The 21,454-nt window shown below is 40.9% G+C and overlaps 1 protein-coding gene across 1 annotated transcript in view; it reads left to right on the top strand.

Moving 5' to 3' along the window:
• Nucleotides 1-21,454, top strand: part of LOC106811842 (tubulin polyglutamylase TTLL5-like) — a gene marked incomplete at its 3' end in the record, with an annotated part of 34,116 nt that overhangs the window by 11,882 nt on the left and 780 nt on the right. Inside the window, 21 exon segments of the mRNA XM_014815565.1 lie at nucleotides 1,569-1,684; nucleotides 2,328-2,470; nucleotides 2,472-2,510; nucleotides 2,512-2,583; nucleotides 3,858-3,924; nucleotides 5,165-5,247; nucleotides 5,895-5,964; nucleotides 13,685-13,871; nucleotides 14,511-14,602; nucleotides 15,208-15,315; nucleotides 15,794-15,875; nucleotides 16,091-16,152; nucleotides 16,341-16,432; nucleotides 17,037-17,200; nucleotides 17,681-17,746; nucleotides 17,938-18,065; nucleotides 18,876-19,038; nucleotides 19,418-19,517; nucleotides 20,106-20,252; nucleotides 20,667-20,782; nucleotides 21,125-21,309. Coding sequence (XP_014671051.1) covers nucleotides 1,569-1,684; nucleotides 2,328-2,470; nucleotides 2,472-2,510; nucleotides 2,512-2,583; nucleotides 3,858-3,924; nucleotides 5,165-5,247; nucleotides 5,895-5,964; nucleotides 13,685-13,871; nucleotides 14,511-14,602; nucleotides 15,208-15,315; nucleotides 15,794-15,875; nucleotides 16,091-16,152; nucleotides 16,341-16,432; nucleotides 17,037-17,200; nucleotides 17,681-17,746; nucleotides 17,938-18,065; nucleotides 18,876-19,038; nucleotides 19,418-19,517; nucleotides 20,106-20,252; nucleotides 20,667-20,782; nucleotides 21,125-21,309 — 2,282 coding nt within the window.

The raw sequence follows: 21,454 nt of genomic DNA, 5'->3' as shown, positions 1-21,454 counted from the left end.
GAAACGCGCAGCAGTATGTGCATGCAACCGCAGCCAGTAGCGCGGACACGCAGCTTCCACTCTCCCGTTATCAACACCGATCTGACGAGGGAGTGTGGCTAAATGACAGCTGCAGTGCATCGCAGAGGCAGGGGTGCATGGGTCAAAGTTCACAATTGAGGGGTGGTTACCAAGCGGGAGTCAGCTCGTGTGGTCTATACGAGATGGTCGGAAACGTGTTCGGATACCACTAATAAGTTATATATAATATAAAAATTATAATATAATAAATAAAAATAATATAATTATATAATTATTAATATAATCAGTTATGTATTTATTCTGCAAATGCTTAAAAGCAAAGATTCTTCCATTATCAAGATAAAATTCTACTTCTATTTCCCGCGCATAATTAGCGTGCGCACATCGGTAAGGTACTTTGCTATGTACTGTAACTAGAATTGAACTTGACTTTGTAGTTTATTGATTCAACGTGTGTAACTGGGATACACAGGATTGTCGCGGCACTCAGAATGAGTGTATCTGCATGAATATCAAATATCCATACAGCTACCCAGTGGTCAACACAGGTCGGGTGCAGCTACTATACGTTTGTGAACTACAGTAGTTCTAATATGTTTCTAAGAGGCATATGGTGCATCATTAATTAGTCATATAACAGCATTAGGGATAGCGTGCGGTAGTGGGGTCACCGATAGGCACCATGCATATGCGCAGTCCGGCATCGGTGGGTGCGTGGGTGCATATATCACGGTAATATACGCGCTGAATATAAAGCGTAGTGTGAAGCGAAAGTGTTGTGAGGTTGGAGTGGGTCACGCACGTCTCTGCTCAGGATTTATACTCGCATGTCTTGCTGCGGCTTCTTCCTCGGCTTTCGTGCCTCATTCGCTCGGGCTCTGTATGGTGACTTGGCATCACATATGGTAGCTCTATCTTCTTCTGTATAATGGCTTGGCATCACATATGACTTCACGTCGCGAAGAACGCCTAGTAGAAGCTCTAGCTCTCTGCGCTAGTGTGACACTGCGTAGAACATGACTCAGGATGTTGTAGGGTCATGGAAAAGTGTTTAACGTGCGTGTGATGGGCGATGTCACGATAGCAGTAGCAAAAACACTATATATGCTGCATATATATTTATATATATATATATTTATTTATTTATTTTGATGTAAAGCTAATGCCGTATCGCGTAGGCTTAACCTATATTTTACGAGCCTCAACATCAACATTATCATCATCATCATCATCATCATCATCATCATCATCATCATCATCATCATATTATTATTATTATTATATTGATTCTCACCATAACCCTAGCCCTAACCTGACTCTAACACTACCGCTTACTTAATCGAGACCCCAGCTTGTACATAAGGGAGTCCTAAAGTGTAGGCTTCATTTGCTGACAGCCAGTACCTTTATCATGATCATGATCATATCAAGAGCGTATTAAGAAGGGCCTTCCTAATACGCTCGTGATCATATGTATGCTCTTCTCACATAGACTAGTGTATCTCTGTGTGCAATATCTGTTTGTTTTTACATGCTTTGGCATCCAGGAGGGATGACAGCGCGGTAATGTTATGGCCCGGAGTCACGAAGAAGATGCCGTTGCTGTATTCAGAGCAGACGCCATCCATGGGAAGCCATCCTCTGTTTCTGCGCGTCTTGGGAGGTGCGTATAGTAACCTAGCTAGCCACGGTTTCCGTAGCGATTGAATGAGTGACAACAAGATTGTTTAAATTTGAACCAATTGTGATTTTTTGTATTATATTCACGTAACTAACGTTTCACGCGTTCAATGGGGTGTAAATTTGTAATAATTTTATTTATTATTAGTAATAAATTAAGTAGTGAGTTAGAGAAAAGCAGCACGGCATTTACTATATGTTGTGACATATGTAAAGGCCGTGCGCAAGGTGGACCAAGGTGGTGGGAGAAGTTTTGTAATCCTTTCATTTTCATCATGAAAAGTGACGTCTCCACACATAGAAGTGCACTCAAGGGCATTCAAGATGGAGCAAAATAACAGGAAACACTTTACCCCTCATACTAAATTAAGTGACGCGTCTGCACGCAGAGAATACAACATGGCGTTCAAGATGAAGCAAAATAACAGCAAAACACTTTATTATTCATAAAAATTATATAAAAAGGCTAATTTAACAAAATAAAAAGCTAATTTAACAAAATAAAAGCTTTACTCCACATACTAATTAAGCACGCATCTTGCACGCAGAGAAATACAACATGGCGTTCAAATGGAGCAAAATAAAAGCAAGCGCTTTATTCTTCATACTACACGTCTTCCACGCAGAGAAATACAACATGGCGTTCAAGATGGTGAGCACCGAGTGTCGGCTGGTGCGGCAGCTGCTGGCGGCGCACGGCTTCCACGAGGTGCACGCGAACAGCGGCGGCTTCTCGCTCATGTGGATCGGCTCGCACGTGAACCGCTACTCTGCTGCGCAACTTCAAGGAGCACCAGAAGATCAACCACTTTCCCGCGCTCGTACGAGGTGACGCGCAAGGACCGCCTGTGCAAGAACGTGCAGCGCATGCAGCGCGCCAAGGTACGTGCGTGGGTGTGTGTGTGCGTGTGTGTGTGCTGTGCGCTGCGTGCGTGTTGCGCGCTGAGTATGTGTCTTGTAGGTGTGTTGTGTGTGTGTGCGTGCGTGCGTGCGTGCGTGCGTGCGTGCGTGCGTGCGTGCGTGCGCGCACGTGTTTGTGGTGTGTGTGTGTGTCGTGTGCGTGCGTGCATGCGTGCGTGCGTGCGTGTGTGTGCGTGCGTGCGTTCGTGCGTGTATGTGTGTGTTTGTGCTTTTGTGTGCGTGCGTGCGTGCGTGCGTGTGTGCGTGTTTGTGTGTGTAAAGGGAGTTTGTTATGCTCCCCAAATTTCAATCCACTTACTAATATTCTAACTTTCCTAATAACTAGGTCTGGCCATAGTGACTGAAGTGAATCCATACCCCACATTACGTAGTATGTGTCCATTCCCCCTTTCAGACTAGCTATGATCTGTTCATAGCGAGTGGATTGTCTCTATACCCCTATATTATGTAGTGTTCGTCTACTTGCTTATAGTAGTTGCAGTCTAACTATCGTCCATGGCCATAGCTAGTAGAGTGAATTTATCACGCCCCATGTTAAACTTATTGCAAGTAACAATGAGCAGCAAGTTATTCACTTTGGTTTATTCATGCGGTTAGTACGGCAGGATGTGTTTAGCTGCCTCTGTGACTGTGATTCGACTGATAAAAAAAATTCTAATGATAACCCAAGTTTCAGCATTATTGTCAGTTAAATTATCGTTTATTAATGTTACTTGCAAACTTGCGTAAACATCAGTGAGAAATCAATAAAATATGTAAATTTCCTGTGTTTATCTTGGGTAATGCATTTCACGTGCTGCCTTTGGTGGCGACGAAGAAAGTTGTGTTTTTGTGTTTTTGTGTTTCATTATCAGCTAACGACGACTAGTCAAGAGAAACGAAGTGCCGCGAAGCTCAAACGTATAATTCAAGTGATGCGTAACAAAACACAAACGACTTACGATCTTTTTTCGATTTTCTCGTACGTCGGTAAACCGCGAGCCAATTAAGATTTCGCAGAACTTTTGCAATTTTCTTGTTAGACGGCGGCCGGGGTAAAAAACGCGATGTGGCGGTTTTTCATCGCTGCAAACAAACACCAGGTGGCTCGCTAATTGTGCCCACAATCGCTCGCTTACACAGATGAAGATTCCACTAGTAGATATATCTCCCTGAGTGCTACTTACTAAGAGATGAGAGGATGTACACTATATGGTGATAAATAACATGCTTTTCTGTGTTTGTTGTTGATTCAGGGCAAGAAATACTTTGACTTCATACCTGAGAGCTACCTACTGCCGACAGAGTTCCAGGATTTCAGCAGTAGGTCTAATTATGAAATAAAACTGCGTGTGGGATGGTTTTTGTGCCGCTCTGCTTTCACTGTGTTCAATATCTCAGCAGCTGTATAATACAGCCCATAAATTCACAATGTTAATCACTATATAACGTCTGCACCAGATTTCGTCTAACAAACCTGCTAATTATGCTTCCACTAACAAGTTGTCTTTATTGTCGTAATTAACCGGGTATCTTTGCCCTTAATATTTGCAATTTACAGGGCAATTTTACTTTTCACTTTTTTAGTTGCAATTAGCTTGATTATTTTTGCCCTTTATAGATGCTATTAACAGTGTAGCTTTGACCTTTATAGTTGCAATTAACGGAGTATATTTGCCCTTTATGGATACAATTAACAGATTATCTTTGCCCTTTATAGTTCTTATAAACGGTGTATATTTTCCCATTATAGTTACAGTTAACAGAGTATTATTTCCCTTTATAGATGCTATTAACAGTGTAGCTTTGCCCTTTATAGTTGCAATTAACTGGGTATTTATTTGGGGTATGTGAACATATCAATAATCACACGCATTCCTCCACCTCTTCACTAAACTCTTAATTGGCTCAGAGTGCTGGCAAAAACCTCGATAAATCGGTCTTGTTTGCCGTATCACTAGTCGTGAAAAAAACGCCCTGCAGCCGTAAGAAATTAAGCTGTCGTCAGTGCGTCGATGTCGATGGCAGTGAAAAATTTGAGGCATCGTGTGCGTGATTCGATCAGGCTATAGTTGCAATTGCTGGCAACAGTTTCTAGTTTGAAATTTTAACAGTGAACATGATAAATTGTTACGAGACAAATCAGTGAACACCCTCGAGACATTTTTGACTCTGTAAGAAGTTTTCTTTATAAGCTTATTACAATTGAAATCTACATCACGTATTTATATATGTGTGTGCGTGCGTGCGTGTGTGCGTGCGTGCGTGCGTGCGTGCGTGCGTTCGTGCGTGTGTGTGTGTCATATCATTTGTTCCCATCACTACGTGATGTAGCAACCCAATAGTGTTTTACCTTATAGTATTCATGGGCTACTTTTCCTCTTTCTTGTTCTGCTTCTTTTTTTCTTCTACTGTTGATACTAATGCAAATTAAAGTAATCCTCAAAGACTTCATACCATCAATCATACCTTAAATAATTTAAAGTCAATGATTAAAATAGATTCATAGCACTGATTGTAGCAGCAATTTAGATATAGTACCCTTTTCGTTTGTACGTATCAGGTGCCTTCATTAAAGACAAGTGTCCGTGGATCGTGAAACCTGTAGCCTCCTCGAGAGGGCGAGGCATCTCAATCGTGACTCACGTAAGTCTTGCTCTAGTCATAACTCAAGTCACGCCATAAACCCCATCACGTTGACACGCGTGCTGCCTTTAAGCTACACCATGTAGCGTAGAAGATGAATGAAGGCTGAACTGGTATAGATCCGTGAGTGATGTATCGTTGAAGATATAGTATTTCGTCGATTGAGGTTATTGAGCTTCTACTGAGATATGCGTGCTACAGCTGTGATGATGAGACTGCATCACTCCTCAAATATAGAATGTAAGAAACATATCGTCCAAATATAGCATTTATTAATAAGATTAGGAGTAGATCGACGTGAGTGTGACATGCTAAAACACTGTATGTTCATCGCTCACTAGTCTACTTATCATTTGTTTATGTTTAACTTGATAAACTTGAACTCAAAAGTTACCTTAAACATTCGGCTTTATTTAGCCTTGCCACTGATCATTTTTCCTGTCATCACGATCTAGAATACTGAAAATACATTATTGTACATACGCAATTTTATATTATTGTAGGATGCAACAATAATATGTTATTGATCTTTTGTAGAATATTACATAAACAGAATTATATAATTGTTATTATTTAGGACACAGCAATATTATAATAGTCTTATAATATAGGATATTCAACAATATTATTGTTGTTATTTCTTACAGCCTGACCAAGCTCCATTGGATGATCCTATGGTTGTATCCCGGTACATTCAGAATCCTCTGCTCATAGATGGTACGTGTAAACACTGAGGCAAGCAGACACATGCCACACTGCGTGCGTGTGCGTGTGTAGCCTATACTATTTTCAGCGTAAGTGATGCAGATATTTATGAGAAGTGAATAAACCTGTACTGATACTTGCCTGTATGGCATGCATGAAATTACGTTATCCAAACATTATTTACTCTGGTTCTATGTATAAGTCATATACATAGGTGTATACATATTTATCAATACATACTTATAATGTTCTATACATGATATCAGGAGTGCATAATGTAGAGATGTGTTAGATTATTGTTATCTCTCTATCTCTTGTGCAGTGCATGGCCACACTAACAGGCATTAATATAGGGCAGTGTTGTGAAAACGCCCTCCTAAATACGGTGTTGCGAACAGAAAAACAAACACTGGTTGTCGTCATTTCCGTCCGTTTATTATCGTTCGCCGGTGGTTTGTTGCTGCTTGTTGTTGTTTATTACCGTGCGTGTAACGCAGTAATGTTGTTGTTTATCGTTAGGAGCTGTACGCGCCACGGAATGCGCGCAGGCAGTGCGGAAATGTAAGCCTACATTATTCATGCCACCCCTCCCCCAGAATGTGATTATAACCCGCTTCCCACACATAGCTGGACCTTACATAATGTTACGCCGTGCACCAGTGCTAGCCCGGCGCGCGGAAACGCGCAGCAGATTGGCATGGCAACCGCAGCCAGTAGCGCGGACACGCAGCTTCCACTCTCCCGTTATCAACACCGATCTGACGAGGGAGTGTGGGCTAATGACAGCTGCAGTGCATCGCAGAGCAGGGGGTGCATGGGTCAAAGTTCACAATTGAGGGGTGGTTACCAAGCGGGAGTCAGCTCGTGTGGTCTATACCGAGATGGTCGGAAACGTGTTCGGAATACCACTAATAAGTTATATATAATAATAAAAATAATAATATAAATTATAATATAATAAATAAACATAATATAATTATATAAATTATAATATAATCAGTTATGTATTTATTCTGCAAATGCTTAAAAGAAAGATTCTTCCATTTATCGAGATAAAATTCTACTTCTATTTTCCCGCGCATAATTAGCGTGCGCACATCGGGTAAGGTACTTTGCTATGTACTGTAACTAGAATTTGAACTTGACTTTGGTAGTTTATGATTCACGTGTGTAACTGGGATACACAGGATTGTCCGGCACTCAGAATGAGTGTATCTGCGTGAATATCAAATATCCCATACAGCTACCCAGTGTCAACACAGGTCGGGTGCAGCTACTATACGTTGGTGAACTACAGTAGTTCTAATATGTTTCTAAGAGGCATATGGTGCATCATTAATTAGTCATATAACAGCATTAGGGATAGCGGTGCGGTAGTGGGGGTCACCGATAGGCAACCATGCATATGCACAGTCCGGCATCGGGTGGGTGCGTGGGTGCGTATATCACGGTAATATACGCGCTAATTTAAAGCGTATGTGAAGCGAAAGTGTTGTGAGGTTGGAAGTGGGTCACGTCACGTCTCCTGCTCAGGATTTATACTCGCATGTCTTCGCTCGGCTTCTTCGCTCGGGCTTTCGTGGCTCTTTCGCTCGGGCTTCTGTATAGTGACTTGGCATCACATATGGTAGCTCTATCTTCTTCTGTATAATGGCTTGGCATCACGTATGGTAGCTCTATCTTCTTCTGTATAATGGCTTAATTGGCATCACGTATGGTAGCTCTAGCTATTTCTGTTGCCTGGGTTGGCATCACGTATGACTTCACGTCGCGGAAGGAACGCCTAGTAGAAGCTCTAGCTCTCTGCGCTAGTGTGACACTGTGTATGAACATGACTCAGCATTGTTGTAGGGGTCATGGGAAAAGTGTTTAACGTGTGTGTGATGGGCGATGTCACGATAGCAGTAGCAAAAACACTATATATGCTGCATATATATTTATATATTTATTTATTTATTTATTTATTTTGATGTAAAGCTAATGCCTGTTGATCGCGTAGGCTTAACCTATATTTTACGAGCACCAACATCAACATTATCATCATCATAATCATCATCATCATCATCATCATCATCATCATCATCATAATTATTAATTATTTATTGATTCTCACCATAACCTACGCCCCTAACCTGACTCTAACACTACCGCTTACTAATCGAGACCCCAGCTTGTACATAAGGGAGTCCTAAAGTGTAGGCTTCATTTGCTGACAGCCAGTACCTTTATCATAGATCACGATCATATCAAGAGCGTATTAAGAAGGGCCTTCCTAATACTCGTCGATCATATGTATGGCTCTTCTCACATAGACTAGTGTATCTCTGTGTGCAATATCTGTTGTGTTACATGGCTTTGGCATCCAGGAGGGATGCCAGCGCGGTAATGTTATGGCCCGGAGTCACGAAGAAGATGCCGTGCTGGTATTCAGCAAGCACACCTCATGGAAGCCATCCTCGTTTTTCTGCGCCGTCTTGGAAGGTGCGTATAGTAACCTAGCTACCGCACGGTTTCCGTAGGCGATTGAATGAGTGACAACAAGATTGGTTTAAATTGAACCAATTGTTGATTTTTGTATTATATCACGTAACTAACGTTTCACGCGTTCAATGGGGTTAAATTTGTAATAATTTATTTATTATTAGTAATAAATTAAGTAGTGGAGTTAGAGAAACAGCAGCACGGCATTTACTATATGTTGTGACATATGTAAAGCGCGTGCGCAAGGTGGACCAAGTGGTGGGAGAAGTTTTGTAATCCTTTCATTTTTCATCATGAAAAGTGACGTCTCCACACATAGAAGTGCACTCAAGGGCATTCAAGATGGAGCAAAATAACAGGAAACACTTTACCCCTCCATACTAAATTAAGTGACGCGTCTGCACGCAGAGAATACAACAATGGCGTTCAAGATGAAGCAAAATAACAGCAACAACTTTATATTCATAAAAATTATATAAAAGCTAATTAACAAAATAAAAAGCTAATTTAACAAAATAAAAAGCTTTACTCCACATACTAAATTAAGCCACGCACTTGCACGCAGAGAAATACAACATGGCGTTCAAATGGAGCAAATAAACAAGCGCTTTATTCTTCATACTACACGTCTTCCACGCAGAGAAATACAACATGGCGTTCAGATGGTGAGCACCGAGCGCTCGCGTGCGGCAGCTGCTGGCGGCGCACGGCTTCCACGAGGTGCACGCGAACAGCGGCGGCTTCTCGCTAATGTGGATCGGCTCGCACGTGAAACCCTACCTGCTGCGCAACTTCAAGGAGCACCAGAAGATCAACCACTTCCCGCGCTCGTACGAGGTGACGCCGCAGGACCGCCAGACCCTGTGCAAGAACGTGCAGCGCATGCAGCCGCCAAGGTACGTGCGTGGGTTGTGTGTGTGTGTATGTGTGCTGCCGTGCGTGCGTGTGCGCGCTGAGTATGTGTCTGTGTTAGTGTGTGTGTGTGTGCGTGCGTGCGTGCGTGCGTGCGTGCGTGCGTGCGTGCTGGTGCGTGCGCGCACGTGTTTGTGTGTGTGTGTGTGTGTGTGTGTGTGCGTGCGTGCGTGCATGCGTGCGTGCGTGTGTGTGTGTGCGTGCATTCGTGCGTGCGTGTATGTGTGTGTTTGTGCTTTTGTGTGTGTGCGTGCGTGCGTGTGTGCGTGTTGTGTGTGTAAAGGAGTTTGTTATGCTCCCCAATTTCAATCCACTTACTATATTCTAACTTTCCTAATAACTAGGTCTGGCCATAGTGACTGAAGTGAATCCATACCCCACATTACGTAGTATGGTGTCCATTCCCCCTTTCAGACTAGCTATGATCTGTTCATAGCGAGTGGATTGTCTCTATACCCTATATTATGTAGTGTTCGTCTACTTGCTTATAGTAGTTGCAGTCTAACTATCGTCCATGGCCATAGCTAGTAGAGTGAATTTATCACGCCCCATGTTAAACTTATTGCAAAGTAACAATGAGCAGCAAGTTATTCACTTTGGTTTATTCATGCGGTTAGTACGGCAGGATTGTTTTAGCTGCCTCTGTGACTGTGATTCGACTGATAAAAAAAATTCTAATGATAACCCAAGTTTCAGCATTATTGTCAGTTAAATTATCGTTTATTAATGTTACTTGCAAACTTGCGTAAACATCAGTGAGAAATCAATAAAATATGTAAATTTCCTGTGTTATCTTGGGTAATGCATTTCACGTGCTGCCTTTGGTGGCGACGAAGAAAGTTGTGTTTTTGTGTTTTTGTGTTTCATTATCAGCTAACGACGACTAGTCAAGAGAAACGAAGTGCCGCGAAGCTCAAACGTATTAATTCAAGTGATGCGTTAACAAAACACAAACGACTTACGATCCTTTTTTCGATTTTGCTCGTACGTCGGTAAACCGGCGAGTCAATTAGACTTTCGCAGAAACTTTTGCAATTTTCTTGTTAGACCGGCGGCCGGGTAAAAAACCGATGTGGCGGTTTTTTCATCGCTGCAACAAACACCCAGGTGCTCGCTAATTGTGCCCAATCGCTCGCTTACACAGATGAAGATTCCACTAGTAGATATATCTCGCCTGAGTGCTACCTTACAAGAGATGAGAGGATGAGTGTATGGTGATAATAACATGCTTTTGTGTTTGTTGTTGATTCAGGGCAAGAATACTTTGACTTCATACCTGAGAGCTACCTACTGCCGACAGAGTTCCAGGATTTCAGCAGTAGGTCTAATTAGAAATAAAACTGCGTGTGGGATGGTTTTTTTGTGCCGCTCTCGCTTTCACTGTGTTCAATACTCGCAGCTGTATAATACAGCTCATTCAGAATTCACAATGTTATTCACATTATAACGTCTGCACCAGATTTCGTCTAACAAACCTGCTAATTATGCTTCCACTAGCCAGTGTCTTTATTGTCGTAATTAACCGGGTATCTTTGCCTCTTAATATTGCAATTTACAGGGCAATTTTACTTTTTACTTTTTTAGTTGCAATTAGGCTTGATTATTTTTGCCCTTTATAGTTCCATAAGCGGTGATATTTTCCCTTATATTTACAGTTATCAGAGTATTATTTCCCTTTATAGATGCTATTAACAGTGTAGCTTTGCCCTTTTAGGTTGCAATTAACTGGGTATTTATTTGGGGTATGTGAACATATCAATGATCACCACGCATTTCTTCCACCTCTTCACTAAACTCTTAATTGGCTGCAGAGTGCTGGCAAAAACGCTCGACAAATCGTCTTGTTTGCCGTATCACTAGTCCGTGAAAAAAAACGCCTGCTGCAGCCGTAAGAAATTAAGCTGTCGTCAGGTGCGTCGTATGTCGATGGCAGTGAAAAATTTGAGGCATCGTGTGCGTGATTCGATCAAGGCTATAGTTGCAATTGCTGGCAACAGTTTCTAGTTTGAAATTTAACAGTGAACATGATAAATTGTTAACGAGACAAATCAGTGAACACCTCTCGAGACATTTTTGACTCTGTAAGAAGTTTTCTGTATAAGCTTATTAATTGAAATCTACATCACGTATTATATATGTGTGTGTGCGTGCGTGCGTGCGTCGTGCGCGTGCGTGCGTGCGTTGGCGTGCGTTCGTCGTGTGTGTGTGTTCATATCATTTTGTTCCCATCACTACGTGATGTAGCTAGCCAATAGTGTTTTATCCTGAAAGTATTCCATGGCTACTTTTCCTCTTCTGTTCTGCTTCTTTTTTTCTTCTACTGTTGAACGAATGCAAATTAAAGTAATCCTCAAGACTTCATACCATCAATCATACCTAAAATAATTTAAAGTCAATGATTAAAATAGATTCATAGCACTGATTGTAGCAGCAATTTTAGATATAGTACCTTTTCGTTGTACGTATCAGGTGCCTTCATTAAAGACAAGTGTCCGTGGATCGTGAACGCTGTAGCTCCTCGAGAAGGGCGAGGCATCTCAATCGTGACTCACGTAAGTCTTGCTCTAGTCATAACTCAAGTCACGCCATAAACCCCATCCACGTTGACACGCGTGCTGCCTTTAAGCTACACCATGTAGCGTAGAAGATGATGAGGCTGAACTGTATAGATCCGTGAGTGATGTATCGTTGAAGATATAGTATTTCGTCGATTGAGGTTTTGAGCGTTACTGACAGATATGCGTGCTACCAGCTGTGATGATGAGACTGCATCACTCGTCAAATATAGAATGTTAAGAAACACTATCGTCCAAATATAGGCATTTATTAATAAGATTAGAGTAGATCGACGTGGAGTGTGACATGCTAAAACACTGTATGTTCATCGCGTCGACTAGTCTACTTATCATTTGTTTATGTTTAACTTGATAAACTTGAACTCAAAAGTTACCTTTAAACATTCGGCTTTATTTAGCCTTGCCACTGATCATTTTTCCTGTCATCACGATCTAGAATACTGAAAATACATATTGTTACATACGCAATTTATATTATTGTAGGATGCAACAATGATATGTTATTGATCTTTTGTAGAATATTACATAAACAGAATTATATAATTGTTATTATTTAGGACAGCAGCAATATTATAATAGTCTATAATATAGGATATTCAACAATATTATTGTGGTTATTTCTTACAGCCTGACCATGCTTCCATTGATGATGCCTATGGTTGTATCCCGCCGGTACATTCAGAATCCTCTGCTCATAGATGGTACGTGTAAACACTGAGGCAAGCAGACACATGCCACACTGTGTGGTGTGTGCGTGTGGAGCCTATAGCTATTTTCAGCGTAAGTGATGCAGATATTTAATGAGAAGTAAATAACACTGTACTGATACTTGCCTGTATGGCATGCATGAAATACGTTATCCAAACATTATTTACTCTGCTCTCTCTCTCTCTGCTCTCGTCTCTCTCTCTCTCTCTCTCTTTCGTCTCTCTCTCTTCTCTCTCTCTCTCTCTCTCTCTCTCTCATCTCTCTCTCCTCTCTCTCTCTCTGCTCTCTCTCTCTCTCTCTCTCTCTCTCTCTCTCTCTCTCTCTCTCTCTCTCTCTCTCTCTCTCCTCTCTCCTCTCGTCTCTCAATCTCTCCTCTCTGCGTCTCCCATCATCTTCCCGCGATCAGGCGCCGTCTAGCCTCTACTCTCCTGTAGCAGTCATCGAAATATCTGCTCTCTCTCTCCGTCTTCTCTCTCTCCTCTCTCTCTCATCCTCTTCTCCTCCCTCTCCTCTCCTCCTCTCTCTCTCTCAACTCCATCGTTCTCTGTCTCCACTCTCCGCATCTCTCCTCTCTTTCCCCCTCTCCAGTTCTCTCTCTCTCGCTTCTCTCCTCCTCTCGATCGTCTCCTCGCTCTCATCTCGTCTCCTCTCTCTTCCTCTCTCTCCTCTCATTCTCTCTTCGTCTCTCTCTCTCCTCAGTCTCTCATCTCCTCTTTTTTCTTTCTGTCTCACCTCTCTCTCTTCTCCTCTCTCCTCTCTCTCCTTCTCTCATCTCCTCTTCTCTCTCTCTCTCTCCTCTCTCTCTCTTCCTCTCTCTCTTCCTCCCTCTTCTCTCATCTCCTCTCTCTCTCTCTCTCTCTCTCTCTCTCTCTCTCTCTCTCTCTCTCTCTTCTCTTCTATATATATATATATATATATATATATATATATATATATATATATCACACAACATCATAGGTTCACTACACCACACTATAACTTCACAGTATCATTAAATATGCATCACATTCATGTCACATTGTCTCATCTCACGCGAATCTTCTTCATCGTCTCAGGCTTCAAGTTTGATGTGCGTCTGTACGTCGGCGTGACGTCGTACGACCCTCTCGTCGTCTACCTGTACGAGGAGGGGCTGGCTCGCTTCGCCACTGTCAAGTACGACGAGACGTGCCGGCAGTACCACAACCAGTGCATGCACCTCACCAACTACAGCCTCAACAAGAAGAGTGACAGATATGTCAGGTAATCGAAGATCTGCACATGGGACTGCGTGCATAGAAAATGCCATATTTAGTCCATTAGCATGTATAATACTAGATATTTGTGCTATATGCTTATATAGTACTAGATATATGCACTATAATGACTATATGCATATTTAACACTAGATGCAGTCTCACAAGAATAGTGATAGATATGTCAGGTAATTGAAGTTTTCGTCTATCTATAGTTCTCAACTATTTGTTGTTACGATCTCATTGCCTGCTCCCTTGAAATTTTCTTTGTGTATTATTGGAAATATTTTTCTATAAAGAAATCAGTATCTTGAAAACCCAGTTACATGGAATGTATTTTTATCAAAAAATTGGTCAAGCAGTAAATTTACCATATTTAAGAATTTTACTTGCAGCCACAAATCGGAAATTACAACATCAGTGCAAGCGACGTTACACATAGATTCAGAAACTATTACATGCATTGAGAGTTTCATCACATATATCAATATATGTTTCATCACGTAGATTCAGAAACATCTACATGCATTGAGAGTTTCATCACATATATCAATCTGCATGCATTGCTGCGCAGGATTACATTGTGGAGAGAGTTAAAAAAAACAAATGAATTAAAAGGTGCATTATTTGTGTGTTCTTCTTGCAGGTGCGAAGATCCGGACATAGAGGATTTCGGAAACAAGTGGTCGATGAGTGCTATGCTGCGATACCTGAAGTCTCAGGGACACGACACAACTAGTGAGTAAATATATAGCTAATCGAAAAGAAATCAAGTCAATGAACAATATCATATGCAATTCAGTGAAGAAGCTTATAATTGTGCTATCAAGTACCAATTACTTTACTCACTGTATTCAAACTTGCGTGTAAAAGATAGATAGCGTGGAAGACGTTTTAAATGTTAATATAGGCGCTTGGTTGTGCTTGGTACGAGCTGAATCATTTGGTAGTTTAACAACTGTAAAATAGTGATAATTGTAAACCGTATCACAGAACTAATTAAAAACTACCAGCTCCACTTCTTCATTCCCTTACTATATTTTCTACAGCATGTTAGAAGAAGAATTTCATCAGATGCTTACTCAAGCAGTTCAATTAGTTTAGGTTGCATATAGTAAAGGGCGAGTATATGTAAAAGTCTAATTAAGTCATTCGTAATGTATTTTTGTGACTAATCACGTGATGAATAGCATCTATATACATGAAATACCACGTATCTGTCCATATTGTGTAGTAATATTTATAATTTTATTTAGAGTTTATGGTGATTCTAGACATCGAATTCCAAGATTCGTAAATCGCACATGTGTGCCTGACTCGGATGTATTTTTACTCAATTTCAGAGCTGATGGCAAGAATAGAAGATCTCATCATAAAGACTTTGATCTCAGCAGAGCTGCCGATAGCTACTGCTTGCAAGATGTACATGCCCTACCGCAGCAACTGCTTTGGTAAGACTGCAGCCACTAGAAAATTTGGTTTCAGGGCAGGAAAATTACTCCTAGAATAAAATTGTTCCAGTAATGTTAGTGACTGGAAGATTGTTTCAATGAAAATTCGTTCTGGAAAAACTAGTAACAGGAAAACTGTTACAAAGAGTTGCTTAGGAGAGAAGGGGTGAGGAAAGGGGACGAGAGGAAGGCATCTTGTTCACATCTGCCTTCTTCCTCCTCCCCACCTATATATGAGATTTGTTTTAAACCAATGCATTCATGTTTGGTTTCCAATTTTCCCTGAAGGTTAATGCAAACACATCTCTTTGCAGTGAAAGGCAATTGCTAAAGAAAATAAAAAGAGTGCCCACATGTTGAATACGTTGTGAACCATTCACGCGTTGGCAAACACACTTACATGAAAAGTTTATAGATAAAGAGTTCAGTCGGAGCGTATTTTTCTGTGTGTGTGTTTATGCTATGTAATTTTTTTCAGAGATCTACGGTTTTGACATTTTAATCGACGATACGTTTAAACCTTGGGTGCTGGAGGTGAATTTATCTCCTTCCTTAGCCTGGTATGTTTCCACACATCAGTTTCAAGTCTCACATTCACTGCCCATCCTCCTATCATCCTTAACTAATATTTATGTGCAATAATTATATCATTGAGCCTTATACGTATTCATACAGCAATTCTAATCTCATATTTATAGATAGTCTTGTATTCCTGTGTGATATTTGTATACATATATCAGTTACACGCTAAAGTTGGTGTTTATGTTTCGTGCAGTGATACTCCCCTGGATCTCAGAGTCAAGTCTGGAATGGCTGCAGACATGTTCAATTTAGCAGGTATTGGAGATGCTATTTCCACTCTGGTACTATACTTTTGGATCTATGCTTGAAATCTTCAATGGTGTAGCTAATGCACAATAAACGTATGAAGCCTTTAAAACGCAATATTCCCGTTTAACCCTTTTTTCTGTGGATGGCTAGTTAAGAATAGACTAATAGATATTTCACTGCATTTACTTTTGCAGGTTTTGGCCTACATGATCCCATTACATCGCAGAAGTTCCAACAGGCCAGAAATAGCATTATAAACCAGCCCTCTGCAAACAGCACTCGGCCAGTAAATAACCTAGCTGCACCTCGTAAATTATAAGGGGTATATAGGTCTGGAGTAAAAGCAATAGTGCAGATGTAGGTTAATTCAATGTAGATAGGTACCTGGTAATATTAGATGGGCATATATATTATTACCTATCTGCTCTCGCATCGATCTCACTTCAACCATCCCCTCCAGTTACCCGTGTTTGAAACCGTTTAATTGGTTGTGCTGCTAGTTACCAGTTTCATTGCAACAGTATTAAATACTACTCGTATTTAATTCCAAATAGTAACAGTGGCTAGAATTATTATTTGATTATTTTCAAATCCAGCAGCTTAAATATCTCTGAAAACCGACATGCACGTTACACACAGTTACGCATATTCTCTCACCGAATCTATCCCCTGTCTCTGAACAGGCACCGTAACAGAATAACTACTTACCACGCACATCTAATAAATGTGACATAATTATAATAATATAATAAATATGAAAATAATAAAAATAAAAATAAAAATAATAAATATTTTTATATAATGAGAATTGTGTGTATAATAAACATCATAAATATAATAAACATCATAAATATAATAAATTCGCCGCTGTGTGACTCTCTCTCGCGCAGAAGCCACGCACACAGCAGATGCCGTCACAGAGGAGGCGGCATGTCGTGCGGTCGAACCTGTCGCCGGACGAACGCCGCGTGCTGCGCATCGTTCGGGAGGAACATCACCGCCGCGGCGGCTTCGTGCGAATCTTCCCCACGCCCTTCACCTGGGAGCAATACTCGTACGTGCACGCACCCTGGCTCTCACCTTCACCCTCACCCTCACCCTCACCCTCACCCTCATCCTCACCCTCATCCTCACCCTCACCCTCACCCTCATCCTCATCCTCACCCTCACCCTCACCCTCGCACTCATATAGGAACAATGTGTGTGCATGGGAAAACACTTTACTATCTCTAGCTTCTATCCCTCTCTGGACTGCCATAATGTTTACTACATAGCTGTTTACATCTTATCGATATATTCCCAGTTTTGCATTAGATACATGTCTTCTCATTCTCAATTAACATATGTAAGTTGTACAGTTGTAGAGAAGTCACACCTGCAATCGTTTTGGAAGGCATCTTTCCCTATTTGCATTCGGTAGCATTCGGGTTATTATGTAGTAGTGTGGTGAAACTGTGGGTGATAAAAACAGTTGATGCCAGCTTACATGCACTATCGTAAAAGAATGGTTTCACGACTTCATCTTGTGTTGCAGATCATTCCTGGAGTTCAAAACCTCGTACAACCGCATGCTGCATGAGGAATTGTTCCCCGACCGAGTGTAAGTGATAGACAATGCTAGCACCCAACTCTTTAACAACAAAACGTAAACAACAACGAAAACCGAACACCCATACAGGAACGCAATAACGCATGACACCAAGACTCTATTTGCTTTGAGTTGAATGTATAAGTAGCAGCTCTGAAAAGGTTCGGCAGAGTATTTTAGATATGCTCGTCTTTTTTTGGCAGGAAACCCAGCTCGGCAGTGCTCGGAAGAAATGGCAATAACGTCGGTGTGAGGAAAGACGTGCTGGATAGAGTGGAGCAATACGTGAAGAAGAAAACCACAGATCTAGCTTGTGATCTCACGCCGACTTGTGAGTTTGTATAATTACGGCGATTGCGCCTTTGAAATGGAATTTAAATACTTTTTTGGAGCCCTCAAAACTTGTGTTGTGTATGAAACAGTCTTAATTACGGCTTGGTATGTTTATAGGATTCTTTGTTATTATAAATAATGAGTGGGGTTTGCAATAGCAAAGTGCAGCAATGTAAACATAGAGAGGACTGGGGGGCTTTCATGAAATTTCAAAATGTTTCTCAAATTTTTACATTTTGCTCACTAGTTAGATCGACCATTATTGCATTCTGCACATTGCACTTTTTATAGTTACACAGTAGTGGTAATTAATACTCTTTCCTTGGGTTTCAATACATAATCACATGTTATAGTACTGTTCTAGTAAATCAAATTGCTCTCTTTTCTCCAGGGTGCGAAATTAACGCGAGTCCGGAGTCTAATACTCCCTGATTTACTGTTGGACTCCCTGATTTGACATATGCAGGAGTCCGTGTGACTCCCTGAAAATTCTGCTATACTAACTAGTTCGTTCCAGAGCACGGCCTCGCTTTTTCAGCAAATCTTTAATTTTGAACTTCAGTCTACTGACTCCTTTATTGTGCTGCGGACTCCCTCTTTTTGAGTTGGACTCCCTTGTTCAAAAGTTAATTTCTACCCCTGTTTCTCTCATTTTATATTGGAGAAATTTGTGATCTTTACTGCTCATGGTGTGCAGTAACACTGTGTGTGAAGTGCGCAGGTCAACATGGTATCATATTTAAATCATGCATACGTGCATACCCTGTTACCATAGGCGTGCGTGTTTTATTATATTTACGTTTCACAGACGGCGTGTGCCCACCGGCTCCCGGACTGCAAAGTCTACCAGCTTGTATAACAAGTGAGAAGCCAGCGTTCGAGCTAGTGGCATCGCCCCATGAAACAAGAGACAGTTCAGACCAATCCGTTTCCTATGTATACTCCATCGAAAAGAATGGAGCGCAGTTAAGGTATGTAAGAGTGGCACTGTGGTTGTTAATTAAAAACTGTATAGATAAGAGGAATCAGTGCGCGCTTAATTACTTCCACTGCACCATTGGCTCTGTCTGTTCTAGTACCAGCTTAACTAGTTCCAGTAACAACTTAAATATTAATCTTATACTTTAAAATTGTTCAGTTGAGACAGTATATATGTGTGTATGTGTGTGACACCACGTGTGTGTGTGTGTGCGTGTGTGACACCGCGTGTGTGTGACACCACGTGTGTGACACCGCGTGTGTGTGACACCGCGTGTGTGACACCGCGTGTGTGTGACACCGCGTGTGTGTGACACCGCGTGTGTGTGACACCGCGTGTGTGTGACATCACGCGTGTGTGTGTCATTACAGCAAGCTGCAGGCGAGGAGAGCATTCGCTGCGTACCTGCAGTGTGTGGGCAGCAAACTGCAGCAGGAATCCGTTCCTGACAACCAAGCCGAGGCACAGATCGTGAGTAGGCCTACACATGAAACACTCTTAACCTGTGTCCTCTTGCATGCAGTTATCCGCGGCACTGTCTGACTTTCACATCGTACGCGACCTTCCTTCTCCCTTCATTCTTCTCCTATATTGAGAAAACAGTTCTGGAGGAATTCTCCTAGTTGGGATATCCGGTGTGAATGTTGAATGGCGTCTAAGGTAGATAGCTGTGTAACGGCAGGAGAGCTGACACTTACTGCCTACATCTTTCCTTCGTAATTGCAATAGTATTATGCATATAATTTAACAATAATGATAATTTATAAATAATTTTAAAAAAATTTAAAGACAATAGCGACCTTGATCACTGACATTCCGTTATCAAATATTTGTATACACATAATTATTCATATGTATTTTTCTTTCCCCATCAGTTCTATTAATAAATTTATTGCTGACATTGTGTAAAGAGGATATGCCAAAGCCCTTGAAACACATCCAGTGAATTACACTCCGTGGTGTTAACCAAGACCTGTCACTATAACATTGATGATTATTTCTCGGAATAACTGTAGAATTGATTGCAGTAATTTGCATCTGTCGGATGTTGCTTTGCAGACGTTAGTGCTGCGGTTTCTTAGGAAGGCCATAGTGAATTTGGAACAACCCTTTCTGCTGGTGGAACCAAGCAATGATCTCTCCGTGACCGAACGTAGACTCTCCCTCGCAGTCATCCTTGCCAACTTTGTAGCTGTTTACGCTAAGGTATCATAGCTTAAGGTGTGACGTGGGTACCAGTCTAGTGACCTGTGGCCAATCTTGTAACCGGTTTACTGGGCAAAAAAAGTTTATTTCGCATAATCACCTGTGAAACGTGTCGCAAATATCATATTTGACTTTTAACTTTTAATGTTATATATTCTTATATCATCTGAAGGAACATATGTAATGTTTATTTTTTTTGTAGCATATTTCGGTTTGAAGCCATATTGTTTAATAGTAATAATATCTTGGCACAAATATTATTTAAAGAATTTCTATATTTTTTATAGGATTTGTTTTCTGTTACTATGTGTGAAGGAAATGAGCTAAATCATAATATGGTACTTTAACTTTAAGACTTATTATATTGCTTTATTCACTTATTTATTATTATTATTATGTACTTTTTATTTATAGGAGACAGAGAAGTTGATTTTCCTCAAGAACATCGGGAATCTGCAGGGTAGAGGTGACTATACTCCGTCTCAGGGTATCTCTGAGTCCGAGTTTAACAAATTTCTGAAGAATTCTAGGTGCGTATAAACATGGTTTATTATGTATAGTAACGAAATTATTTTAAATTTTCATCACTAGCACAAATAATAAGTACCCGTATACCTATAACTTGCTGCAGTTAAACTTTCATATGTGATAATTATATAAATATAATGTATGCTTTCTTTTTAAGTAGCTTAAAGGTTCAAGATTATTGGTTTACAGTTGTAGACTTCTTTTTTTAAGTTATCGTATACATATAGTGTGTGCAATTTTCCATCTTTGCACAATATCGAGTAAAGTTGAATCAAACGTGCATGATAAAACTGGCCACAGCAGTCTCGAAAATCTTTCCATCTTAAAAAAATTTTCCTCTGCAGTGAGAACCAGCTGGAGGACATTCTGACGACCTACACGAAGGTCAACAAGTCAACAAGTATCTTCATTGGCAGCGTGAATGGCCGGCACCCGTCGCACCTGCCACGCGGCGTTGTCGCTCCCCTCGACGCGAGGGGCTACTCCAGCTACCCGCAGTCAAAAAACAGACCCAGTCCGAAATCTGCAGGTATGGGCATTGTTATCTAGTATGTAACATATATATGTACATATATATATATATATATATATATATCAAGTGTAAAATTATCACTAATATTTTAGACAATTAGCTGTGCAACTTGTTTTTGCATGTATCCTGTACCGAAACCCAT

Source organism: Priapulus caudatus, unplaced genomic scaffold (genome assembly GCF_000485595.1).
Source record: "Priapulus caudatus unplaced genomic scaffold, Priapulus_caudatus-5.0.1 Scaffold581, whole genome shotgun sequence".
In the NCBI taxonomy this organism is placed as follows: Eukaryota; Metazoa; Priapulida; class Priapulimorpha; order Priapulimorphida; family Priapulidae; genus Priapulus; species Priapulus caudatus.
The sequence above is the reverse complement of the archived record's forward strand: the minus strand, read 5'-3'. Positions and strand labels throughout refer to the sequence as shown.